Below are 19,870 nucleotides of genomic sequence, written 5' to 3' on the forward strand. Positions count from 1 at the left end.
AAGGGGCAGCTCTCTACTGTTCCATGGACCTTGTAGTTCAGTGGCAGTTACTCCAAAGATGCAGTTCAGCCAGTACCAATGTATGTATGTATTCTCTCCATAAAGACAGCAGCTAAGCCAACAGCTGCATTTATTGGAGAAAAAAAACAAAATAAAACAATAAACACATAATCTTAGCTCTCTGGTAACTGAACATGAAATTAGCAGACTCCCTTGAATATACTAGCAACAGTTTTTCTTCTGAGTTTTTCATTCTCAGTTGCTTCTATTATCCATATATTATCTATTATACGATGGGTATCCAAGCTATGTTTGGCTTATTAATTTTTCAAAGTATTTAATTCCCAATGATGATTATTTCCATATATGTCTTCTTGAAGTTTCCAAGAATGAGTAATAAAAATAAATATAGGAGAAAATAGGAATTGTAAGGGCTGTAAGTAGTGTCACATAATAGTTTAAGTAGAAGTATATTTTTAGGTCCATTTAAGACTGCTGGACTACAATAAAAAACTTTCAGGGGCAAGGAAATAGCTCTGGTTTACAGATATTTGCTTCGGCTGTGAAAGGAAGGTATTAATATCTGAAGAGAATTCCTAAGGGTTCCCATAGCCCTGGCACTATACAAAAGCAGTCAAACAGAAAAGGGCCCATGCCCTGCAGAAACTTTGCTATGTTTAATGCTTTATGGTATAATTTGAGTGCAATTCCCCCATTCTCTTCTTTATTCTTAATTTTTCCATCCATAATCTCCCTTGAGGTTCTAGGCCTTTTGCTCCTCCAAATGATTTCATCGTAATTTTGCTTCACTCTCTATAAAGCAAATCTCTAATAGTTTGATTAGCATAACACCAAATCTATAAATTTATCATCATTTTCATTATATTGGTGTGGTTTAACCATAAGCAATAAGTACCCCTCAAAGCAGTTCTTTTTTTTTTTTTTTTTGCTTTTTGGAGGGGGGAAGGTAGGGCAATTGGGGTTAAGTGACTTGCCCAAGGTAACATGGCAAAGCATTTATTTCTTTAAAATGTTTTGTAATTGCATCTACAGAATTCTGGGACATGACTTAGTATACTGATTCCCAGATATTTTAGGCATTTTGTAGTTATTTTGAATGGCACTTCCCTTTTAATTATTTCCTTCCAAATTCTGTGACCATTATGTAGAAATGCTGATGATTCTGTGGATTTGTTTTGCATACTGCTAATTTATTGAAGCCATTATCTCAATTAGTTTCCAAAGAAAATTATGTCATCAGCAAAGATGGATAATTTTGTCTTCTTTTTGCCTTTGCTTATGCCTTGAATTTCTTTCACTTGTCTTATTGCTAGTGCTAACATTTCTAGAACTATGTCAAAAAAATAGTGGGGAAAACTGATGAAAAATGAAGTGAGAAGAACCAGGAGATCATTGTGTGCAGTAATAGCAATGTTATAATGATCAGCTGTGAAGGACTTGGCTACTCTGATCAATCCAATGATCCAATACAATTCCAAAGGACTCTGATGAAAATATGTTATCCATCTCCAGAGAGAGAATTGATAAACTCTGAGAGTACAAATTTAAGTATAATTTTCTCACTTTTTTTGGCCTTTAAAAAAACTATGGCTAGTATGGAAATGTTTTGCATGACTTCACATTTATAACTGATATATTGTTTGCCTTATTGGTGGGGTGAGGGAGAGAATTTGGAACTCAAAGTTTAAAAAGAAAAGAATGCTAATAAATAAATAAATAATGAATTTTTAAAAATAGTGGGGAAAGAGGACATTCTTGCTTTATTCCTGGGTTGATTAGGAAATATACTGTTTTTCCATTGTAAATAATGCTAGCTTTTGTTTTTTAGGTATATATTTTTTATTACATTAAAAATGACCCTCAGGGGTGGCTAGGTGGCACAGTTAAGAGAGCACCAGCCCTGGAGTCACGAGGACCCAAGTTCAAATCCAGCCTCAGACACTTAACACTTATTAGTTGTGTGACCTTGCCCCTCCAAAAAAAAAAAAGACGCAAAAAAATGACCCTCTTCTGTCTTTGCTTTATAATCTGCATATATAATATAATCATGTATTTTGAAATATATACGTTTTTAATATGATTATGCTATATACCTAGTACAAATCCATGGTAGTGAAAATTTTTTTATAATTGTTTTACTGCTGCTTACTGTCTTTGTTGAGATTTATATTCCAAATATTTGAATCAATATTAGTGATTGTAGTTCTTCTTTGCTTTATCCTTCCATGGCTTCAGGATTAGGATTACTTACAGCTTATAATAGGTATTTACTAGAGTATTTTATTTCTAGATTTTTGAGAAAGACTTGTATAGTACTTGTATAATTTTTCTTAAATGTTTGCTAGAATTCAAGTAGAAATCCATTTAGGTGAAAGATCCCCCTCTGCTGCCTTTGGGAAGTTCCTTTACTGCTAATTTAATTTCACTATCTGAAACTGGATTATTGAAGATTTCTATTTCATGGAGGACTTTCATATGAAAACAGATAATATTCATATAGATACACATACTTGAAGCCAAGACATAGTCAACTGTAAAATTTAGGTTTTCTCATACAAAAATGAGGCAGGTAAGACTGAGCCCAAGTCAAGTGAAGTAGCACTTATCTGCTGGACTGTTGGCATATGCTGGACACTATGTTACAGTAACAGGCAAAATTTGTTGTATCTGATTTAGACTTCCTTATCTAGGTCTCATGAAGAGAAATATTAGCAATGAAATTCCCATCTAAGATATTTTAGAGCCAATCCCAAAGCAAAAACCTGTATTCTAACTAATCAATGGGCTATAAAAGGAATGTGTGTGTTTAGGTGAATGCTTTCATTTGGGTAACAAGTAGAAAGGTTAATTATAGTTAGTTAATTACATAACCAATAGTATGTATTGGGAAAATTCTCTAGAGTTAGTTTTAGTTTCTAGCTCTTTGCTCTTGGGATACCAAAATATTACCATGTCATATAGCAAGAATAACAATGAACTCTCTTCTTGACTAGTGAGTTTACTAATGCTTTAAGGTATACTGTATTAGCATAGAACACTGGGCTAGGAGACAGAATACTTAGATCATAGTTCTGGCTTTTGTTGACAAATTAGGAGTGAAACTTAATTTGACAGATTAGGAGTGAAATTTAGAGCTTAATCTCTCTAGGGCTGTTTCTTTTTCTATAAAATGAGAATAATAGTATTTGCCCTACCTCCCTTACATGGTCACTGTAAATATCAAATGAGGTAGTGATATGGAAGTACTTTGAAAAATCACACAGTACTAAGCAAATACAAAAAATTATTATTATAATTAATATTAGAAATATAACTGAAATAAAAAATGAAAATAACTGAAAATTATTTGTAATACATGTTATTTTTTAGTGTATAATTCAAATTTATGCTAACAGTGCCAGAAGTTTCCTACTTATTTCGTATATACCTATTTGTTTTTCACATTTAAATGTTTTCCTTGGTTTCTTTTTATTTTATTTTTTTTAAAGCAATCGGGGTTAAGTAACTTGCTCAAGGTTACACAGACAGTTATTATTTCTGGGTGTGGTGCTGAGTATCTGAGCCCAGATTTGATCCAGGTCATCCTGACACTGGAGCCGGTGCTCTTACTCGCTGAGCCACCTGGCCACCCCTAAGCAATTGGGGTTAAGTAACTTGCTCAAGGTTACACGGCCAGGTGTTTCTGGGTGGGTGCTAAGTGTCTGAGCCCGGGATTCCATCTCCAGGTCTTCTCAACACTGGAGCCGGTGTTCTTACTCGCTGTGCTACCTGGCCGCCCCTTCTTGGTTTCTTATGGGAGGCAAATGATTAACAATACTGACAGTATAGACAGTATATATATACCTCATTTACCTAGAATCATTGAGATGAGGCCAACTGTTTCCAGATAAGTGAATTTTACTCTGTGAAGTGCCAAAAACGACTATCCAACCCCAAATTTGAATCAAACTTGACAGAAGTCTTCCTAAAATGGAGTATATGTTTCACTTCCCAATTAAGCAGAGTATACAGAACATAATTTTAAACCTTTCTTAATGATTAGTTCTGCCATGAAGGAAGTAGCAGTAAATGGAGTTGGTAGTATAAAGAAAATCATGAAACTGAGATGGCATTATCCCTAGCAAAAGGGAATTGACTGGCTTGCCTCAAATGAGTGTCTGAAACTTGCAACTGAGTGTTGGTGGTTCTGCATCCACCTGTGGTTTGAATACATGCCCAGATGTGAGCCAGCAGAGAGCCTTGCTGAAGTTAGCCAAACAACCAGGAGGACGGGGAAGCATTATGCCTAGAGATGACACACAGTTCAATATCTCGCTCCCTTATGCAGAGCTGCCATGCACAAAGCCCTGGACTCCTGCTGACCCAAAGTCAGTAAAAAGCCCTATGTCCCAGCTGAACAAGCAAACAGATACCTGAGAGAGCAAGTCAGTGAGTACATGCGAAAGCGTTGTTGGAAAGAAGGAAAACACTAAACACCTACACCATGTCCAGGCGGCCTCCCTTGGTCCCACCCCTCAACGAATCCTGCTGCTGACATCAGGTGCTGGGAGAGAAAGAAGCAAGAGGAAAAACTAAGTGTTCTGAAAAACAAGCAGCAAAAGCATCCAAGAACATCAGACCAAGAACGATGAGTGTCAGGAAAAAGGTGGGCTGCTGGGCTGGGGTGCTGGGCCTAGCAAGTCACTGAGAAATCTGTAAAAGGATGGGCATGAATTAGATCCCCTCCAAGGTCCTTGGCAATTCTAATAGGTTATAGCTATACAGAATACAAAAAACAATCCTGTCACAGCGAATAGTTAGAACTACTTCTGGTTAAAGTTAGAGTGCTGTGTCTAAGGCAGGAGAACTTTGGTCTTCTCCCTGACACAGGAGGAGTCCCAAGGAAGAGAATGAGAGGAAGCAGGTATAGAATGAGAGACTGGGAAGTGGGGTGGGAATGAGGAGGAAATGGTTAAAGTCAGTTCAGTTTAAATGTGACTAGCAGGGATGAACAGTGAGATCTATGTGGCTAGTCTCTCATCATGCAAAGCCATGGGCAGCAGCCTCTTTAGCCCCAGCTAGCCTGAGTGGGACCAAACAACATTCTGTAAGGTTTGGCAAATCTGGGCCAAAGGGCAAGGAGAGGAAATGTGGGAGGGAAAGAAAGGGGACAGAATGAGAAAGGAGGAAAAGAGAAGGAGTAATAGAACTATCACACAAGAGACAGAGGGGGAGGCAGTTGAGGGATCACTCAATGTCACAAGGTGCCTACCTCTAAATCCAAAATGGGCTGGGAAGTGAGCATGGGGACCTGTCACATTTGGTGAGAAGATGGGGCCAGAATATACCAGAACCCTCCTTAAATAAATGCATACAGGGAAGAACTCATATTAATGGTAATAATTAAAGAATATAACAAGAACATCAGGAGTACCTCATGAAAGAATCCTCAATTATGAGAGAAAGCCAGTAAATAAACTACATAAGGTTAGACCTTGTGTGTGTGTCTGTGCACAGTTATACAAGGCCCTTAGTGAATTTCCCATCAAAATAAAATGATTAACACAGACCATTTCTCCTCCACCATAATGTAATCTCTCCAAACCTAGCAGGTGAAAGGACCAATGTTTCTCAGCTGTAGCCCAAGCAAACAGCCTCCACTCTCAGTGTTAATCACAGAAATGTAATCAGCCAGTCCCATCCAAAGGCCTAACCCCAGGCACTGCAGACACTAATACTTTTTGACTCTACAGTCTACAGACACTACAGCACTCACAATCTGAAATCACTTTCAATCTAATGCTTCCAAAGCAGAGGCAGCGTGGTGGAACAGGAGGAATGCTAGCCTGACCCTCTTCTCCCAGGGTGGTGCTGAGATAACAGCTACGAAAGCTCAAAACGCTACACAAAAGTCATGGAGTGGGGCTGAAAGGAAAGGCCTTCAGAAATGCCTTTAAAGATGTCAACTCATTAGAATTAAACCTGAAGCCCCAGAGAGATGTCCTACCAAAAGTAACCTGGGCTATGACGATTATCACGCGAGGTTTACTGTTTATTTGGTTCTAAGTATATAACAGGATAACTGCTTCTACCAACTTGAGTTTTTTTAAGTCAATATGTAAAGTCACACACACCTTTAGTGAATTCAGAACATGTTAGTAGGTGAAAATGTGAGTCATGTACCCAGGAATTACTCTGAAATAGGGACTGGGATCATGTTCACTCTACTTGAAAAATCTGGGCTGCCTTTTTAAAAGGTCTTAGCTGTCTCCTGGCCCTCAAGGCTACTGTCCGCGGTGCTCATGCTTTTACCTTCTCCTGCTCAGCATGCAATACTCTTGCCTGTGTGTTTTCAGTGGCTATCTGAAGGGTGCTATTCCTCTTCTCCATCAGCAGGTTACTCTGCTCCACATACCTATGAAATAGAGGATTAGGTACAGCAAACTGCATGCACACAAAAGGGTCAGAGTGGTCCTACACAATGCCACACAATGGACAGGGGGCATGAATGTTTGAAACGTCCTCAGTACAGACAACTCTCTCACTGCCTGTTTGATGGGGCATTAAATAAATCGTGTTTGTTTTTAGAGCCAGTTCACTGTGCTATTATTACCTTTGACTTCGTTCAATCAGATCAGTAATCTTGTCATTTTGTTCTTCTATCCGATTTTTCTTCTCAAGAACCTCCTGCTTCAATTTTTCATTTTCCTAAGTTTAAAATACAAATACATATATAATTTAGCTCTTTTTACAAATGGACAACAGCTTTAAGAGAATCAATATATTTAAGTCAGCAAAAGCTGGTCTTATTTAGTCCACATTTTGAGGCAAGAAGCAACCAGTACTCAGTCATGCTATTTAGAATCCCCTAGAGAGAAGATTTGTACACAATTCCGGTAAACCAGCCCTCAGACCCCATTTCACCTTAAACAGAGCACTTGATTTTTCCAGGAAGATTAAGAAAGGGAGTCTAGGGGAGACAGTCCTATGCAGTATAGATGACAAAAGTGAAAAAAAAAAAAACCCAACACAAACACCAAAAAACACAATGGGATGAAAACTAGTTTTAGTACAAAAGGAAACTAGCACGAGGTCAGGTGTACACGACACCACTCTCTAGCTAACAAGTACTGGTATAATTCTTAGTCTGGAGCACAGGCTGGCTGAAGTCAGTTCCCAAGTCTGAGCTCAAAGCAAACTCTCCCTTCTCTAAGCTGCTGTGGCACTCGATGGCACTTTTTTTTTCCTTTTTCATATTCTACTGTACACTACAGTTATCTGTATAGCGGTCTTATCTCTTTTATGAGACTGCAAGTTTTTTGAGAGCAGGAATCATGTATTGTGTTCATCCCATTCAAATTTACAGTTATGATTACCAACTCTGTATTTCCCTCCATCCTATTTCCCTCATTTATTCTCCTTTCTCTTCTCTTTTCACCCTGTACCTCAAATGTCTTTTATTTCTGACCACCACCTCCCCCCAATTCACCTTCCCTTCTATCAGAACCCCTCCTTCCATTATTCTCCTTCCCTCTTACTTCCCTGTATGGTTAAGATACATTTCTATACTAACTCTATGTATATTATTTCCTCTTTGAGCCAATTCTGATGAGAGTAAGGGTCAAGCATTGACAACAGCCCCCGCCCCCATTTCCCCCTTCCCTGTAAAAGCTCTTTCACACCTCTTTTATGTGAGATAATTTACCCCATTCTCTCTCTCCCTTCCCCCTTCTCCCAGTACATGCTTCTTTTTTTTCACCCCTTAATTTTATTTTTTTGGATATCATCCCTTCATATTCAATCAACACCTGTGAACTCAGTCTATAAACACTCCTTCTAGCTGCTCCCCAAAAAGAAAAAAATTCTTAGGAGTTACACAAATATATTTCCATGTAGGAATGTAAACAGTTTGACCTTACTGATTCCCTTATGATTTCTCTTTCCTGTTTTAACTTCTTATGCTAATCTTGAGTCTCATGTTTGAATGTCAAATTTTATATTATATTCAGCTCTGATCTTTTCATCAGAATGTTTGAAAGACCCCAATTTCATTGAATGTCCATTTTTTCTCCTGAAGGATTATGCTCAATTTTGCTGGGTAAGTGATTCTTGGTTATAATCCTAGCTCCTTTGCCTCCTAGAATATCATATTCCAAGTCTTCCAATCCTTTAATGTAGAAACTGCTAAATCTTGTCTTATCCTTAACTGTGCGCCTATGATATTTGAATTGTTTCTTTCTGGCTGCTTGTAATATTTTCTCCTTGACCTGGGAGCTCTGGAATTTGACTATAATATTCATTTTGGGTTTTCATTTTGGAATCTCTTTCAGGAGGTGATTAGTGGATTCTTTCCATTTCTATTTTACCCTCTTTGATAATTTCTTGAAATATGATGTTTAGGCTCTTTTTAAAATCATGACTTTGGCCTACCATTCAATAACATTTAAATTATCTCTCCTTGATCTATTTTCCAGGTCAGTTGTTTTTCCAAAGATATAGTTCACATTTTCTTCTATTCTTTTTTTCATTTTTTTGATTGTGATTGTTTCTTGATGTTTTATGGAGTCATTAGCTTCCATTTGTTGAGTTCTAATTTTTAAGTTATTATTTTCTTCAGTGAATTTTTGTATTTCCTTTCCTATTTGGCTAATTCTGCTTTTTAAGTTCTTTTCTTCAGTGAATTATTGTGCATCTTTTTCCATTTGGCCAATTCTGCTTTTTAAGGAGTTCTTTTCTTCAATGGATTTTTGTGCCTCTCTTAACACTTGACCTATTCTGGTTTTTAAGGTGTTTAAGGTATTCAGTATTTTTTGTGCCTCCTTTACCAAGCTGCTAATTTTCTTGCATCATTTTCATTTCTTTTCCCCATTTTTCTTCTGCCTTTCTTATTTGGTTTTGAAAATCCTTTCTGAGCTCTTCCAGGACCTAAGACCAATTCACATTTTTTTCTGAGACCTTGCATGAAGCTACTTTTAATCTCATTATCTTCTTCTGAGTCTGTGTTTTGATATTCCGTCACCATAGTAATTTTTCTATGATCAGGTTCTTTTTCTGATGTTTGCTTATTTTTTCCAGTCTTTTTCTTTTCTTGACTTTTAACTTTATTTTAAAGTTGGGCTCTGCTCCCAAGCTGGAGGTGGCACTGTTCCATGCTTCAGTCTTTTTGTGCTACTATGTTCAGAGCTAGTTCTGGAGGTCTGTAGGTTTCACTTCTTCCAAAGTGGTATGATCTAAGAAGAGGGGTGGTCAATGTTCTCCTGGCCTGTGTTTTGGTCTCTGAGTGACCACAAGCACTATTTTCAACCCTGGAACTATGACCAGGGTCCCTGTTCCTACTTGTCTTCCTCCTTGCCCTGGGACTGGGACCCAGAACCACATATGGGCAATGCAACAGTTTTCACACAGTACCAGGCAAAAGATCTCCTGTAATCTCTTTCTGCTTTCAGACCCGCTTACTGCCTGTGGGCTGAGAGCTCCAGAAGCCAGTGCAGCCACTACCACAACCACCACTGATTCAGTTGCTCTCCAGACCTGCTGTTGCTTTGCTGAGGCTCAGTCTGCACTGGTACAGCCTGCCCTGGACTATGCTCCACTCTCACCCCCATGAGACAGACCTTTCTTGCCAACTTTTTAAGTTGTCTTAGGCTAGAAAATTGTTTCACCCCACCTTTTTCTTGGTTCTGTCACTCCAGAATTTGTTTTGAGGAATTATTTTAATGTTGCCTGGAGGGGAATTTGGGAGAGCTCAGGAGAGTACCTGCCATGACTATGCCACCTTGACTCTGCCCTCAGGGATCATGTATTATGTTTTGTATTCCTCACAGAGCCTAGCACACAGTACCAGCTGAATACATGTTTGAAAAAATTATTGAATCCACCTCTAGTAATCAGAGGAAGAAGCAGTTTATTTATTTTTTTTACTGTGGCTATTGTGAGACATTACTCTAACCAAGTTACCAAGTTAAATGATTCTGGGTAAATTGTTTCTTTAATTTTACTCAACCCAAGATGTTTTATACTTGCTGCTTATTTGTGTGTTGGAGGTGTGCGAAAATGATACGTTCTGGGGAAATAGCACTGGAAAGGAAGTATTTGTATGTAAAAGAAGTGAGACTGCCCTTACCTGAAGGATCCTTTGAATGTTGCTCATAATCATACTTGTTTCCATGCTGACTGATAAGCTAGGAAGGAGCAAAGAGCTGCTAGCACTGTGCCTCTGTAATTCTTCCACCTTAAGAGGGGACAGCAGGGGAGACTCATTAAGAAGGATACAAGCTAGAATGGTCTTCTAAACCCTGATAACCTAGATACCTAACCACCTTTACATGGCAATGATATTGCACACTGTAAGGACTAACCAACCAAGAAAGAGTTCAAGTCTGCCACTACTGAGTGCAGGCCTACTCCTCTGCAGATGCTGTAATCAGTCACATCTCAGGCCACATGACACCATCTCCCTCCTCCCCCATGTTGTCTCCTATGTCCCTTGCAGAGCTACTCACCTTAGCAGCAAGATGGTCCATTTTATCAGCTACCTTGCTCACTGCCATTCGCACTTCGGTGTTGTGCTGCCGAGCTTCGGTCATGAGAAATGAAGCGATATCAGCTGAGCCTAAAAACAGATACATTCCACAAACGAAACAGTTTAAGCAGAAGATCTGGTGCTCCTTTTGGAAAAGCAGGAGCAGAAAAGGAGCTGGAAAACGAGCAATGATCTCATTATCAGTAACTGAAAAATGTGTCTGTGACATGATAACCACAGAAGAACACATCTGCTGCCAACTTAAGACAAATTCCTTTCGAGGATAAAAATCAAACTGCTTTCTCCTTTCCCCTCATCCTTCTGGAACCATGAGCTAAAAAACCCTCATCAAAATATTTTGTTGTAGCACCCACCCAGAAACACCTGGCCATGTAACCTTGAGCAAGTTACTTAACCCCAATTGCTCAGGGGTGGCCAGGTGTCGCAGTGAGTAAGAGCATCGCCCCCGGGATCGAATCCAGGCTCTGATACTTAGCACCACACCCAGAAATGACTGGCTGTGTAACCTTGAACAAGTTACTTAACCCCAGTTGCTTTAAAAAAAAAAGATTTTGTGGGACATCTTTCACAATATGACTAATGTGGAAATATGTTTAATATTATTGTGCATGTATAACCTATATCAGATTACTTGCTATCCTGGGAAGGGGAGAGGGGAGGAAAGGAGTGAGAAAAAATCGGAACTCAATAAAAGTGAATGCTGAAAACAATCTTTACAAGTAATTAGAAAAAATAAAATAGTATTAAGTGGGAAAAAAAAAAGATTTTGTAAAAGTCAACCGAACTCTGACAAAAGACAACAAGCAATGTTGGTCCTAAATCACTAAGGTTAAAGCACAAATTCTATTCTGTTAACAATAGCTACATAAAAAAAGTGGAAAATCACATGTACTATCAGTTGCAATCATTCTATTAGTGTAACTGTTTTGGGGGAATGCATTTTTGTGTGTGAGTTGAGGGTTTATTGAGTTGAATCTGCTGTACTGAAGCAAAATGTGTAAAATGAAAAACATCTGAACACAGACACTGTGGGATCTCTTTGTTCACTGCTATTAAATCAGTCATAAACATTTATTAAGCACCTACTAAGTGCCAGGCACTTCACTAAGCTCTGTGGATTTAAATACCCAAAGAAAAGATAATCCCTGCCCTCAAGGAGTTTACAGTGTAATGGGAGAAGACAACAACCAAAAGGGAGCTGAAAAGGGAGTGGAGGAGATGACAGAGAAATCCAAAAGAGTGCAGCTGGGTAGGAAATGAAGAGATGGTTGGCCTGGGCTCTCTTCTTAAATGGAGGTTTCAGCATTTCTCGTTCAATTAGCTAGGTGGTGCAATAAATAGAGAGCTGAGCCTGGAGTCAGAAAGATCTGAGTTCAAGAGGAGGCTAGGTGGCTCAGTGAATAGAGCACCAGCCCTGGAGTCAGGAGGACCTGAGTTCAAATCCGACCTCAGACACTTGACACTTACTAGCTGTATGACCTTGGGCAAGTCACTTAACTCCAACTGCCCTCCAAAAAGCAAAAAAAAAAAAAAAAGCTGAGTCCAAATTCAAAGTCCAATTAGTTGTGTGACCCTTGGCAAGTCACTTAAGCCCTATGTGCCTCAGTCCCTCATCTCCCTCATCTATAAAATGGGGACACACTGGAGAAGATAATGGCAAATCCCTCTAACATAGAGTTGGACATGACTGAGAAATGAACAACAACAACAAAGAAGCTTTCAGTTGAGAAAGCACTTGAGAAACAAAGTAAATGTCCATCAATTGGGGAATAACTTACAAATGCTTGTATGTAGGGGTGGCTAGGTGGCACAGTGAATACAGCACTGGCCCTCAGTTCAAATCCAACCTCAGACACTTAACACTTACTAGCCATGTGACCTTGGGCAAGTCACTTAACCCCAACTGCCCTGCCTTCCCCTTACAAAAAAGCAAACAACAATAACAACAAAAATGCTTGTATGCAAAAGGAAGAGAGTATTAATGCACTATAAGAAACAACAAAGATAAAGAACTCAGAAAAACTTACATGAACTAATACAGAGTAACATAAGTAGAAGCAAAAGAACAATTTACACAGTACAATAATAACGTAAAAGAAAGCAACAATGAGAGACATGAGAACGCTGATCAGTGTAAAAACCAAAGCCCTTTTGAGAGCTGACTCCTTTCTCTCAATAGAGGAGTGGCAGAGCACGCAAGCAAGAGTGAGCATTTACACAATGTGCAAAGCACTTCAAACGGCAAACTGATCCTCACAACAACCTGTGAAGTAGATGTGATGATCATCTCCATGTCCTGGCTGGGGGAAACTGAGGCTGACAGAAATTAAATAACTTGTCCAAAATCACAGCCTACAAACCTGAGAAAGGATTTGAACTCGTGTCTTTCTGACTGCAGGACTTGTGCTCTCTCCCCTGAGCCACCCAGCAGAGCCTAGGTTCAGACTGTGGCACACATTGTTCAAGATGGCCAATGTATTCATTATGTTGTTTATTTACATTTCTTTGTTACAAGGAAGGGTACCACTGGGTGTCAACGGGAAATAATAATAATATTTTTAAAAGGATCAATAAATTTTAAGTGCTTGAACAGAAAGTCATCAACATTCAAACATTTTGCTTGGTAATTTTCACTTTCTGTTTTATATACATCACAGTAATTTTTGGGAGTAGGTAGAAAAAGAAAGATAGTGAACAAATGAAGAGGGGCTAAAAAGATGGTGAAAATAAAGTAGTCATGGTCGAGGAAATGTAAATTTCACTTTTCACATCCAGAGATTGAAAAATAGAAATGACAAAAATAAGTCAGGGAAGAAGAGCAAGAAAAGCATCATGGAGTTTGGAGGTTTTTGACCTTACCTTGAAAATGTGGAGTCTGAGAAAGTGGTCCTGCATACATGGGTCCCACAGGCTGTAGTTGGGAAGTGACTGGGGTAGCATTCTGGTGAAAGGCACAGGCCTGCATACCTGCATAGGGCTAAGAAAACTCAGTTATAAGTACATTTTGAAAATAACTAAGTGCCTTCTTTCAGTCTCGCTCATAATTAGCCGACATCTTAATGGGGGTGACAAGTACACATAAAACATATACAGCATAAATACAATGTCCCAAAAGTCTTAGTGCAGTTCTAATCAAGTATAAAGTGAATAAATGCAAATGCATACAAAGTAGTTAAATACAAGGTAGTTTGGGAGGGAAGGGGAGAAGTCGGAAAGGCTTCATACAGAAGATGGTTCTTGAGCAGCATCTTAAAAGGGAGAGGGGCGGCCAGGTGGCTCAGCGAGTAAGAGCACTGGCCAAAGTGTAGGGATGACCTGGGGGATCGAATCCGGGCTCAGATACTTAGCACCAGAAATAACTGACCATGTAACCTTGAGCAAGTTACTTAACCCCAACTGCTTAAAAAAAATAAAGGAATAGAGAGCCTCTATGAGGTGGAGGTGAGGAAGATGTGCATCCCAGCCATGGGGAATGGCCATTATGTAAAGCCACTGAGAAAGGAGATGGAATGTTGTGAATGAGGAACACAGAAAAGGCCAATATGCCAAGAAGCAGAGAACAGGAGATGGAATAATGAGGCTGGAAGAGGTTGGGAGCATGTTAGGAAATGTTTTAAAAGCTAAATAGTGGAATTTGTATTTTATCCTAGAGGCAATGTGAAGCCACTAGAGGTGGATGAGTCGAGGACTCACAAGGTCAATTTTGTGTTTAAGGAAAACTACTTTGGCAGAGAATCTTTGTTTGACAGGAATGTGGTTAAGACGTGAGGCAGGGAGACCAAAGAAGAGGGTTTTGCAATAATCTAAGCAAGGAGAGATGAGGGCTTGAACTAAGGTGGTAGCTGTGAGAATGGAGAGTATGGATCAGATAGATAGACTGGGATGTGAGGCCATGTCTGCTGAGTCTGACATTTCAGAGCTGGGTGAGATCATCAACATTTGGAGTTATATGAGAGAAAATGCCTGCAGCACATGTCTACTTTTTTCAGTAGTTCTAAACAGGAAAACTCATCCTGCTGAGAAAGAGGGAGGGAGAGATTCTTCAGCATCTTCCTAGCTTTCCCATGATACGTTTTTTTGCTTTTTTGGAGAGCAATTGGGGTTAAGTGACTTGCCCAAGGTCACATGGCTAGTTTTTGTGTTAAGTGTCTGAGGCCAGATTTGAACTCACGTCCTGCTGACTCCAGGGCCAGTGCTCTATTCACTGCACCACCTAGCTGCCCCTCCATAATACGTTTTAAAGTAAGTTGTATAAACAATTTGCAAACTTCTGTACCACCAGGCATAGTGACTTTTTTTTTTTAAAGCAATTGGGGTTAAGTAACTTGCTCAAGGTTACATGGCCAGTTATCATAATGACTTCTTAAAATTGATTAAGTTGTGTCTGTAAGTGTATGCAGAATTACTGTGTTTCCCCGATAATAAGACCTATCTCGAAAATAAGCTCTCCCCTTACTGTGTAAGATTCCTCTAAAATAAGCCCTCCACCGAAAATAAGCCCTATTGAGATTGCTACTGTAGTGAAGGTGATCCCCTGCGCTACACGCTACATTACGGTACCCTCTGTATGCACCGTCCCCCTGGGTGAAATGCATGCCGCGCTCCGAGCTGCATCCAATCAGAGCTGCAGCAGTGAGCGCGTCATCCTGTTCTTTATTGAATTCATTATTGAATAAAGGTACATTTTTTTGTTCACATTTACCTGTTTATTAAAATTGCTGTCAATGTTCATTAAAATAAGCCCTCCCCTGAAAATAAGCCCTCTGGTGTTTTTCTGTCCAAAAAAAAATTAATAATAAGACAGTGTCTTATTATCGGGGAAACACGGTACTAAGATCCCAAATGAAATCTGTCAGGTTGCAAAGTGGCAGATCTGCCTTTCCATACTTGCTCCTCTCTATATCAAAAGGCTGAAGAAAAATTTCCATCAATTATAGGGCATCCCAGTAAACACAGAATGGATGGTTTCAGGTTACTATCCCTTTTCCTGTTCTAAGTTACTCCACTGCCTACCCCCAAGTTAGGCAATGTCACAAGAAGCTGGTGACAGGCCCCTAAGTTGTTGGGCACTCTTAACTTAAAAAGAGGGATGAGGATGACAGTTCACAGAAGTCTTTCTTGAAGAGGCTTCTTTTCAAAAGTTACCTCAGAAGCACAGAGCATACCTAGTAGACCTTCTATGCTAAGCCTACCTAACCTGCTATTGATCTGCCAGTCTACACTGTAAGCCTTCTCTGTTTGCTGGGTAAGAAAATAAAGTCTGACAGCACTGACATATAGTCCTCAACTGGAAACAAATACAACCACCTACCTTTTGCTTAAGAAAATGTTACAGAATGACCAACAAAGGTAAAAGACAGAGCAGAATTAAATTATCAAAAAATTCTTAACGTATCCTTATCAATGTTAATACCTGAAAGGATTGGGAATTTCCGGGCAGATTTGAGTGAGACTGGAGAGTTGCAATTGGCATTAAGGCAGCAGAGGGTGCTTGGATCCCAGGGACTGATTGTTGAGATGCTAAAATAAAACAAGATTTTAATTTTTATCTATCTCTTTTGTGCACAGGTGGATACTAAAGTTTGACTGGCAGCCTGTATACTATCATATTTTTCAGCATTTAAAACTGTTTATATGCCTATCCTCTCAAACCTTGCAGTTCTGCTGCAAGCCCTATAATGAGACAGAACAACAAAGCTGGGTGTTGTTATATGCTTGACACTCAGTCCTAAGATCAGTGTCAACTATCTGGGAGATAACTCAGCTGAGTGAAGGTTTCTTGCACTGTGGAAGCTATATAATTTATTAAGTTGTGAAGAGGAAGTGGGCCACTGAGTTTCCCTTTTAAGCCATACTCAAGGAATAAAACTGACATGACTACAAAGGCTTTATTGATTCAATTCATGCACCCCAGAGGTACAGAAATCTCTTACTTGGTGACGTCCTTGGCCGAGGTGGTACATGGGCTGGCTCAGGAGCGGGATGGACAGATGAAGTCAACATGTGCTGACCTGTTCCTCGAAGGGCATTCAGGTCCTAAAGCAGACAGACACATAAGGCTTAGTTATTCAGGAGGGGGGTGACAAAAAAAAAATGTATGCTGCATGGGATCTTCCTACAAACAGAATCATACCCTCTAATATACATAGTGTTCCAAAAGTCTTAGTGTTATTTTAAATTTGCTAAAAGCAAGCCCTGTATTTGCTTTTCAGTAGACACATAACAGAAAGGAAGGCTAGCCAAAAAGAAGTCTATGAGAGTTGGGTTTATTGGATGTAAAGCACTTATCAGGCTAGCTGAGAACTTCCACATGCAAACCACATCTAATCCTTAGTAAACACAAGCAAAATTTTAAAGATTACAAATTGCTGATCTTCATTCACACTAATTGGTCATTTTTGCTCTATCTGATGAAGGTAACCTTGTCCCAATCAGCAGGTCAGTCATCTATGCTGACAGCTGAAATAGTTTGTTCCCATAGACTAAGGGTAAGCAAACCTAAGGAACTATGTAGGACTGACCCTCCCCCACCCTCCTACCCCAAAGCATCTCTGGGTACTCAGTGAATGTTAATGACCATAATGCATCATGACTCTGTAGGATGCTAGTTATGTTTTTCCTTTAATAAGAGCTGGGCTGATCTCTAACAACTGAATGGGAAGCAGTAGTATTTCCTTATTCATATATCTTATTACACCTCTATCAATGACAGACCCACTTGGGACAATGGTTTGATGGAAAAAGATGTGGAAAAGGAAAATGTTTATAAAACAGCTTTAAAATGACACAGATTAGCATGGAGCTGGGAGGCAGAGTTGACATGCCAGATTATAAGAATCAGAGTCCAAAACATTTGTTGATAGGTTAGAAAAATAGATGAAATCTGTTGAGATGAGATTTAATAAGATTAAGTGTAAAATCCTACCCATGAGTTCAAAGAGCCAAATACACAGGTACACTAGAAGAGACTAGGAGAGACAACAGATTCGGAGACTAGAAACTCAGTGTGATTCAACAGAGTGACCTGAAAACCAAAGGAGCCAATGTGAACTAAGAACACACGGAGATAGGAATATCATGCATCTCAAAGGAAGTAACTGTACTGCTGAGTATTTTGTTTGGTTCTGTGTGCCATCTTCTACAAAACGACAGGGAAAAGCTGGAGCACATCTAGGGGAGGGTAACCAGGATGGTAAAGGGACTAAAGACCTACCTTATGATGGCCAGATGGAAGAAGAGAGATGTTTAGCCTAGAGAAGATGGGGAACATGATCGTTATCTAAGTATTTGAAGGGCTGTATGTAAAAGAGGGATTAACCACCTTCTTCTTAGCTCCAGCAAATAGAACAAGGGGCAATGGATGTAGGGAAACAGATTTTAGTTCCATGTAAGGAATAATCTAAAAATCAGAACTATCCCAAAGTGGAATGCAACACATTAAGAGGAAGTAAGTTCACTATCACCAGAGGGTGGATAAGTGGAGGATGTTGGTTGTTGTTCTTAATTTTCCAAGAGTATCATATTGACATCAAGTTAGGTTCGTCTGACTGTGGCTGATCAGACCAATACAAGCTTGGAATGTTCTACCACAGGTCTACAAGCATTTCTTAAGTGCTTACTATGTGCCAGGAAGTATGCTAAATACTAGACACACAAAGAAACGGGGAAGAAAAACCCAAACACTCCTTGACCTTAAAGAGTTAACATTCTAATGAAAAAAACGTGTAAATAATTAGATTTATACAAGATAACATCTAACAGAGAAAAGATAATCTCAGAAGAAAGGCACTACCTGCTGGGAAGTGGGCAGACCAGGAAAAGCCTCCTGCAAAAAGTGGGATTTAAGATGTCTTTTTTTTTAAAATATAATTGTTTCCAATTCTGAACTTAAATTTTAAAAAAGACCATTTCTATTATATACAACAGTACACAAAAAGAGGATTCCATATGAAACCATGAATCTCTATTCTACACTGTTTGCTTTTTTAAAAAGTATATAATGAATTTTAATGTTACTCTTTTTTTTTTTCCCCTTTTTGGAGGGCAATTGGGGTTAAGTGACTTGCCCAAGGTCACATGGCTAGTTTTTTTGTGTGTGTTAAGTGTCTGAGGCCGGATTTGAACTCAGGTCGTCTGGTTTCAGGGCTGGTGCTCTATTCACTGCGCCACCTAGCCCCCCTCCCCTTCTAATGTTACTTTCAAAACTGTCTATGCTTCCCTTTAATTTCTTTGTTATCTGTGTGACCTAAGCAAGTCACTTAACCTTCATTTGTCTCAGTTTTCTTAATTGTAAAATGAAGATAATAATAGGGTTGCTGTGAGAATCGAATAACATGTTTGTATCTGGCACACAGTAGAAGCTATATAAAAATGTTTATTCCCTTCCTCTCCCATTTTCTTCTGTGCATCTTAAAAAATATTTAAAGACTTTTTTGGCAACACTGCTGCTAATTTTCCTTTTTCCCTACCTCAACCAATTAAAAACCAAAAGAAAGTAAAAAAAAAAGTGTAGCAAATAAGTATAAGCATAATTAAGCAAAACAAATCCACACAATGGCCATGTCCAAAATGTATTTCTTTATTTACCCTCAATCTATCACTTCTCTGTCAGGAGTGGAATAACATGCCTCATTGGGACATGGCTGTTTATCACATTGATCAAAGTTCTTGAGTCTTTCATCAAAACTGCTGGAAAGTCCTCTATTCAAGTAAGGTCCATCCTCCGCCCCCCCCCACACTGCCCTACATCCCCCTAGTCCCCACCCCAATTATTTCCAGTTCTGCAGGGTAAGTTATTCTTGCTTATAAGGCTATCTCTTTTGTCTTCTGGAATACTGTATTCCAAGATCTCATTTATATTAAAAGCTGTCAGGTCTCATATAATCCTGATGTTTGTAATATTTTTTCTTTGATGTGGGGGCTCACAATTCTGGCATTGGTTTAATGGAATTTTTCCTTTTGGGGCTCCTTTAAAGAAGTGATCAGAGGGGAGGCTAGGTGGCGCAGTGAATAGAGCACCAGCCCTGGAGTCAGGAGGACCTAAGTTCAAATCTCACCTCAGACACTTAACATGTACTAGCCGTGTGACCTTGGGCAAGTCATTTAACCCCAACTGCCCTACCTTTCCCCTTCTAAAAAAGAAAAAAAGCAAATAAGTGATAAAAGGGTTCCTTCTATCTTCACTTTGCCCTCTGGTTCTAATAGATCTGGCCACTTTTTCATTTGTGATTTCTTGAAATATAACGTCCAAACTTTTTGTCCCATAGTTATTAGAGTCCAAAAACACTTAAATTATCTCCCCATGACTTGTTTTTTGAGATCATATAT

At 39.2% G+C, this 19,870-nt stretch overlaps 1 protein-coding gene across 2 annotated transcripts in view; it reads right to left on the reverse strand.

The window, feature by feature from the left end:
- The window catches only part of FKBP15 (FKBP prolyl isomerase family member 15), an 86,997-nt gene that overhangs the window by 18,381 nt on the left and 48,746 nt on the right, over window positions 1–19,870 (reverse strand). The window contains exons 13-20 of one of the 2 annotated variants that reach the window (XM_069069566.1): window positions 16,477–16,579; window positions 15,957–16,063; window positions 13,403–13,520; window positions 10,503–10,612; window positions 10,124–10,231; window positions 6,614–6,708; window positions 6,313–6,415; window positions 4,502–4,564 (exon numbers count right to left, since the gene is read on the reverse strand). In XM_069069566.1, coding sequence (XP_068925667.1) covers window positions 4,502–4,564; window positions 6,313–6,415; window positions 6,614–6,708; window positions 10,124–10,231; window positions 10,503–10,612; window positions 13,403–13,520; window positions 15,957–16,063; window positions 16,477–16,579 — 807 coding nt within the window. The remainder of the gene's footprint in view (window positions 1–4,501; window positions 4,565–6,312; window positions 6,416–6,613; window positions 6,709–10,123; window positions 10,232–10,502; window positions 10,613–13,402; window positions 13,521–15,956; window positions 16,064–16,476; window positions 16,580–19,870) is intronic. The other variant, XM_069069567.1, reaches the window with a different exon arrangement.

Source organism: Petaurus breviceps, unplaced genomic scaffold, assembly GCF_028583685.1.
Source record: "Petaurus breviceps papuanus isolate PSGF00001 unplaced genomic scaffold, PetGlider_PUasm1.0 90779, whole genome shotgun sequence".
Taxonomy (NCBI): Eukaryota; Metazoa; Chordata; class Mammalia; order Diprotodontia; family Petauridae; genus Petaurus; species Petaurus breviceps.